The sequence below is a fragment of the Cyphomyrmex costatus genome, unplaced genomic scaffold, assembly GCF_001594065.2.
Source record: "Cyphomyrmex costatus isolate MS0001 unplaced genomic scaffold, Ccosl1.0 scaffold11, whole genome shotgun sequence".
Taxonomy (NCBI): Eukaryota; Metazoa; Arthropoda; class Insecta; order Hymenoptera; family Formicidae; genus Cyphomyrmex; species Cyphomyrmex costatus.
In genome coordinates, this window is record NW_017275063.1 from 172,704 (window position 1) to 180,761 (window position 8,058).

The window sequence follows — 8,058 nt, forward strand, 5'->3', positions numbered from 1 at the left end:
AAATTCCTCTGCAAAGACAGAGAGGACGAGGAGAGAGGGAGATGAATCATTTATAAAATTATAAATATAGCAAGAATCAAAAGCATTAAAAAAAATTATCTTATAAAAATCACTGGTGTGTAGCTGGCCCCCCAATATTAAAAAAATCGATTTTTTTCTTCATGCATTCGATTGCTCATCGTTTGTTCACGAATGCTCAATTGGAATTTTCGTTTGCTCACCTTTAATTCAAAAGATATACGATAATTATGTTTTGGGGGGTCAACTTCACACTAGCCCCCCAATATTAAAAAATCGATTTTTTTCTTGATGCATTCGTTTGCTCACCTTTAGTTCAAAAGATAAAAGAAAATTAAGTTTTGGAAAAAAAAATCATTTTTTTTGGCATTCGTTTGCTCACAAATCTTTTGAACTAAGGGTGAGCAAACGAATGCATGAAGGAAAAAGTCGATTTTTTAATATTGGGGAGCCAGCTTCACACGGGTATAAATATCGTTGTTACACTCTCACGTCATTTTTCATCCTGCATTTCTCTCGAGCGACACTTCACACGGTTAGCCAGAGCACTTGTCCTTTCGTGAGGTTAAAAGTTTTTTCAGTAATCGTGATCTGCGACAAAATATTATGAAGAAAACTGGACCCGTGGCTCTGCAAATCGAGGTGAACACTGAGGAGGAATGGCAACAGTTACTGAGTCGCTCGGGCCTCGTCGTTGTAGACGTGTACTCTGACTGGAGCGGACCTTGCACTGCCATGATAAGCACCCTGAAGAAGATCAAACTGGAGGTAGGCGTCGAAGTGGTGGACTACGTGATCGCGCGAAACGATGACATCGACGACTTAGCCAGATTCCGAGGTCGAAGTGAACCCGTCTGGATGTTTTTGCAAGACGGCAAGATGGTGAATCTAATGTTTGGTGCGCATTGTCCGCGCTTGCAAAAGCTAGTGATGAATGAGATAAAAAGAGTGCAGCAATTAGAAGCTCCGAAGTGGCGTTTGGATGTACATGAACGGGCGCCCGAAGAGGAGATCCGATGGCAGAAACAAGAAGCCATTAGGTGAAGAAAAATAAATTTTATAGAATTTAGCAGTAGGGATTGTTACGAGTAAAATCTCTAACAATATGTTCGGATAAAAATAAGGACAACTAAGAGGAAGATTTAAAATATGCGATAAAGTTATTTTATTAAATTATCAAATTATCGTTGTATCATAGTCGTTTTACGTTTTACTATAAAGTATTATTGTATCTGATCACGTAATTTTTTCAATTTGTAGTGTAATACATATTTTGATAATTGAAAAAATTGCGTGATCAGATACAGCAATATTTTATAGTAAACGTGAAACGATTATAGTACAATAATAATTTTATAATTTAATAAAATAACTTTATCGAATATATATTTTAAATCTTTTTTTAACTCTTCTTATTTTTATTCGGACATATTGTCGGACATTTTATTTGCAACAATTTTGCGTCGCAAAGCAAATAAAGCGCAATCTTGAAAAATGTCACATATATTTCACAAAAATCATCTCGATAAAAAGGCGAGCGCTGGAAGAAAAGAAACAAGCAAAGGAAGAAGCCGAGAGGTTGGAGAAATATGAGCGATTCATGGCGCAAATGGTGGTCGAGTTGTGCGAGCATACGGCGCTGGTGCTTTATCCGTGGGTTTTTAAGGACGAGCGTGGAAGACCTCGGGATAAGATGCAGAGTCCACCGTATATAGAACTCGTGAAGGATCTCTTCAAACAATGCTACGATGTACAGGAGGAAGCACGGATCCAACTGAATGAGGACATGATCGAGAAGATGTTCGTCGAGAGCGGCGTCGACATCACCGAGGAATTGATAAAAGGTGCGGTACTGGAAAGGCAAGTCCCAGGATCAGAAATAACCATGAGATCTGAGTGACGTAATAACTGACAGATTGTCGTACGTCGCATAATTCGTAATATTCACTCTCTATGTACAGAGAGAGAAAGAGAGAGAGTTAGTTGCATTTTCATATATATATCATAAGTTTTGAAAATAAAAGAAGGGTAAGAGAAAAACAGAAAAATTAATACAAACGAACTTCTTTAGGGCTAACCGACGGGAAATGTATGGCGATGAGATTGAAAGGCAAACCGCCCCATCCAGATTGGCCAGTCTATTATCCTTACGAGAGTCCGGAACGTGATTCGACGATGTATCCGACCCGAGCGATCAACGATGTCGAGAATTATCTTATTAGCATTATCACGAAAGAACCGCCGCCTCTTTTGCAAACTGACGTGCCTGCGATCAGACCGACTTATGATGCACCTTACATGCAGAGACATGTGCACGTGCACAAGCCGGATCCGGAAATTGAGGGTGACGTGCGCCGCGTGCATCCCGCGGCTTGGGTACCTCCTCAGGTATTTGGATGACGACGCTGTAGAATGATTGAAAATTAATTAAATTAATTGAGTGAAATTTCAAATTGAGCGGGAGATTAAATTAAATTAATTTAATAGAGAAAGATAAAGAAAATTCTACGACATAATAATTATCACGAATATTTTCTCTTATGTATAAATTGTAACTATTATAATAACAACATTTACAAGGAAGTACTATTTATTAAAAATTTATAAGAAGTGAGAGATCGTTACGAACACGATATACGGAATTTTTCTAGGCTAGAAGTAAAGTTCACGTCTTCAAGACTTTATTTCCGGCTTACATGGAGAAAGCTCATCCTTATGAAGAGCCGACAGTTCCTCCGCCGTTGTGTGCTTTCAAATTCGATGCGTCGAAATTCAGCATATTGCGGGACGCGTACGAATTGAATTATAATGCCATTGAACATTTTGGCGTCTTCGAGTTTGACCGGCCACCTTACGCGAGACGCCTCGCGTCTTCACCCGAGGATTTCGAAAAGGTGCATTATTTTTCTCTAATTATAATACAATTAATTCGATAAAATTTAATCCGATTAAATACAGAATTTCTCTCTTATAATAATCTTCGATAAACTTAACTGAAAAATTAAATAAATTATTTTTCTGTTATAATTTAACGATGCAATGGTATTTGTAACGAATAAAAGTTATTTGTGAAAGGTGAAGTACAAAACTGGCGTCGAGGTATTTGTAGTCATAATTCGAAGAATCAACGAAGAAGCCTTCCTGGCTTTTGCCGGCAACGAGCCGTTCTTCGTGACAGAAGTCGACGAGGAGGCTCAAGGACTGATAACGGAATATTTTCCCGAAGGACTAGAGGATGTGGTACCATTAGTACCGGAAGAGCAAGAAGCACTTTATGAAGACGAGGGTGAGGAAGAAGAGGAGGAGGAGGATTATGAAGAAAAAGAAGAAGAGAAAGAAGAGGAATTAGAAGAAAATATGGATTATCCTTTTTTTTAATATAAAAGTATATGTGTGTGTGTGTGTATATATATATATATACAATAATAATTTACTTTTATATCATTTTCATCTTTAAAGTAATATTTTTTAAATTTGATCATTTATTAAAAATAATCAAATCCTTTTTTAGAATTTGATCAATGTATAACAAGAAATATAAATACTTGTAAGTGAAAATTCTTTTTTTTATATAAGTATATAAAATTTGAGAATGGCAGGATTGCAGGAAATTATAAAAATTTTTGCCATAGAATAACTCACGTTTCGCAAGTTTACAATCTCTACGTGTTTTGGCAACGGTTACCCGATATTCGATTTACGCTTGGCACTACGTGTTTACATAAATTTGGCGAAATATCAAGCCAACTCGTGGAAGTTATAAATGCAGTTAATTTGTTTCCAATTTTAATACTAATAATCTGCGCCAAAATATTCACAAAAAATATACGCAAAAAAAACTCAATAATAATGCATTGGCTAAACTTTTATCTTAAAACAGAAATTTTAGCGTATTTTTTTTTACACTATAATTCAAGTTTTATGACAGTATTATGTTATCAACTTAAAATTTAACAAAGTATAATTTAATTTCTAATTTTCACTATTTTTCTGTTATTTAATTTAAATTTTAATATTTTTTAATATATCTCTAATTCGATTTAATATTATTTTAAATTATTGTAATTTTTAATTTTTATTCAATTCTTAAAAAGATTGTTATATATTATAATATGTGTTCTATTAAGTAAGAACGTATTTGTGAGAGAGAGTCATAATGTATTTTAAATATAAATAAAAAAAGTAACTCAAATGTAACTTAAAGTTACTTTACAGTTACTCTCTCAGTAACTGTAACTACAAAGAAGTAACGCAAAAGTAACTTAAAGTTACTTTTCCAGTAACGTTTTGCGTTACTTTGTTAATTACAGTTACTTGAAAAGTAATTGTATAGTTATTATGTTATACTCCAGATAGTTATTTATGTAGTTACTCAAATTCGCATAAAATCTCGTATTATTGTATAAATTATTATTCGTATTGTATTAATTCTTGATTGTAATGATTTCAAAAAATATTTCTTACAATTAGTAAAAAATAGAATGATTTTGATGATGAGGGAGATTCACAATTATTCGCTATTCTTTCGTTAACCTTGATCGAAAGAAAACACCATATAGCTGTAATTAATTACAATTACATATTCGTGAATATCGAGAAACATGTTTTTACAATGTTTGTGCATAGTCTATTTTTGTAAATTTAATTGCATTAATAATGAATAAATTCCACTCTCTTCTCGTAGCGAAATTATTGTCTTTGCAACTTACAGCACTGGGTCTTTGGAAATGCATACATCGCTTTAGGTTCTTTTCGTCAGTACCTAGTTGATGTATTTATCTAGTTAGAGGCGTGCAAAAAGAATAGTATTCATTAGATTGGAAACAGAGGAGGAGGGGTTATAGATTGTCTTGAAAATTACACGCCTCTAGGCGCAGATTTTATAAACGCGTCCCTGTTCCTCGTGATCTCGATTTCTGATTATTCCGGTCAATAAACATTATGAGTACATCTATTTTCTGCAGTAAACGTTGTTAGATTTTCCATTTTTGCTTTTACGACCTTCACCGCATGCTCTTACGCGCCTTCTTTCCGAGAATATACAGAACGATAAACTCCTGACCGGATTTCACTTGTAATAAAATCGCTATATAAAGTGATAGGGTACAGTTGCGTTTAGATTGCATGATTGATTTGCCTTGTATATTTTATATTGAATATACGATTAATATTCCATATGTCATTCTAAAATCTATATTTAGTATGATTATATCTACTCTATTATTTTATATTTGCTCCATCATTACATTTCAATGATGATTTTTTTATTGATAACGCTTATTAATTTAATGATATAGTTGACCACAATTAATACAAAAAATGTAATGATAATAAATGCAATGCTACTCATCTTTTTAAACGCTTGAATATTTTTGCGATTTTAACGCAAAGGAAGATATTTAAGAAATTAAAATTTTTTTAATTAGATCTATTTCTATTTAGAATAACTAATTAAACTAATTGATGAAATCATTAAATTTTTTTCTTAATCCTGATCGAAAATGATTTTATGGAATATTTATGATATTTTCTTTATTTTTTTTTAATTATCACGTATGTAATATGATTGCTACATATAAAATATCTCAAAAATTATGAGAAACATCAAGCGGAAATGTGGTAGATTAACGTGATGGAATAAATCTTGTCTCGGCAATGTCAAGCTCGACAAGTTGACCGAGAAAGGACAAAACAGTGGTTGGTGGTCTTTCTTTTTTTTTCTTTCCTTTAATTCATCATAATAGGACTGTCATGGTACTGCCGCAGGCAGTCAATTGCTTAAACGTCAGTGATTATTGCACAAGCATTACATAAGCAAACAGATGAATCGAGCAGGTGAGGGAGAGGAGCGATACTGAGAGGAAGCAGCAGAGAAGACAGGAAAAAGACGCAAATTACTGCCACTGGGAGTAGTTCACATCCATCACGCGTGTTATATGCGATTAACAATCCTCTTGTCTGCTTTTTTCTCTCTCTTTTCCCTTTTTCTCTTTTTTTCTTGCGCTTTTTCTCTGTCACATTGTTCTTTGGCTTCCGTTTGTATAACAAATTATTCCGTTTGCAATATTTAACATATTTTATTCTTGTTTGTAGTATATAAATTCACACACAATTATTTAGAAGCAACTATGATCTGCTTAGATCGCTGTGATATTGTCTAATTCAGTAAATATAATTTTAAGTTCACATATTTTATATAGTAAAATTATAGCTCAAGAGTAGAAAAAAGAAGATATAAAATTATGTTTTATACATGATATAAAAACTAAATAATTATTATTTTATTTGATACCGTAATGCTATATATCATAACAACTGCATTGTCATGATACTGTACGAAATGTCGAAACGTATTTAAATCGTATAGTTGGAAAGGGCGAAAAGAGTATCATGGTTACTCGAAAAGAACAGCCTTGACCCGCTTGAAAAGATTGCTCCCCCAATAGGATATATTTCTTTACTCCGTGACGAAATTATCGTCGCAATTGTTCACCCGTCATCAAGTAAATAATTTATAGGATAATCGTGATTGATTTGACGACTCCAACGACGCGTCGAGCTCGAAATTCGAACAATAATCTTCACGAGGTGAAAGTACGCGAATGACAAGGCGAATATTTTGTGCCAACAGGCGTAATTGTCATGAAAACAACTGCCGTAATCATCACGAGTGATTTAACATTCCGAACTTTGTTACAATATTTTTATGTAGCGAATATGCTGTCAAGATTCTAATTAAGAGGTCACGGTTTCTAAAATACGTAATTTGTGCATCGGAAACTACGCGTCGATAGCAATTGCAAAATTAAAAAAGAAATTGGATGCCTGTATTCTTCAATTTTTTAAAATTGTTGTAAAAAAAAAAATTGCATGAAAACTAGATATTTCTCGTTCATGCAGGAAAAACGTTTACTAACAGGACATTCTTCATTCTTGAAGGCACGTAGGAGCGAAAATGCACGCTCAACTCGCTGTCGTCGTACTTTTTTTTCGTCTTACTACTTACTTATCGTTTTCTTTCCGGAGTACTCGTCGCAAGTAGGAGCCGTCGTCGTTGCCGTCGTTCGGAATTAATGGCGTCGAGACGTTCGAACCTGATTCATCGACGCCTACTATAACCGTCTACACTGTCGATCTCTTCGATGACAGGATTCGTTGCGAGGATTTTTTGGTTTTTAACATTTTTATAAAATCTTTTTTGAACAAAAATTTAAATATATATTTTGCAATAGTTTTTTTGTTTATGTAATTTAAAAAGCTACAGTTAAGGTTATAAATAACAAATATAAATATTATTAAAATTAATTTACCTGAAGTAATAACGTACACATATTTTTTTCATTTGTCCATCGCGACGGAGAGAGATGCAACACATTTATACTTGTCATGTGTATTTATTGTCTGTCTGGATTTCGCCATCATTCACACCGTGTGTCGCTGACCACGGCGGAATTCGTTTCCGCTCCAATTTCGCGACGCTTCGTCGGAATTTTGTCTTAGCGAGGAAAAAACATCGATGGATACGCTATTTCTCGTACGCGTATATGTTATTTCTTCTTGACCTCCTTAATCGGATTCTCGTTGCTGTTTCTTGGCTATCAGCTGTTCCCTTCGGGATTTCTAAGAGACTTTTCTTTTGCGACATCCGCGAGGAAGAAGTTTCGGCGGGAAAAGCGATGAAAAATCGTTAACACTTGTTTCATTTTTACAGCATCGCAAAAAATTAAATGTTCACTCACGCGACGTTCTGGTACTTACATTTGCGGTTCGAGGAAAGTCTGACCAAAAGGAAATTTCGGACGAACTGTACGTTATTCTGAAGTAGAAAGTTAAGCGAATTAAAATTTAAATTAAGTACGGGGACAAAAAGATCAGCTTAATGTATGAAATTGACGTTATAAATAAAATCATATGACGAATAAGAAATGCAAGTAAAACTTTCAAATATAATAGAATCTAAGTGACGGAAGAGTGCGAATTTATGACCCTTTCAGAAGAAATTTCTGATAATGAAACAAAAAAAAATATTTTTTACCTATT

At 34.0% G+C, this 8,058-nt stretch overlaps 1 protein-coding gene across 1 annotated transcript; it reads left to right on the top strand.

Moving 5' to 3' along the window:
• The first annotated feature begins 624 nt into the window (after positions 1-624).
• On the top strand, positions 625-3,396 carry LOC108775943 (uncharacterized). Its single transcript, XM_018542421.1, has 5 exons — positions 625-1,058; positions 1,552-1,862; positions 2,090-2,406; positions 2,670-2,912; positions 3,094-3,396. The coding sequence occupies exons 1-5, from the start codon at positions 625-627 to the stop codon at positions 3,394-3,396; spliced, it is 1,608 nt and encodes a 535-aa protein (XP_018397923.1).
• Positions 3,397-8,058: the final 4,662 nt, after the last annotated feature.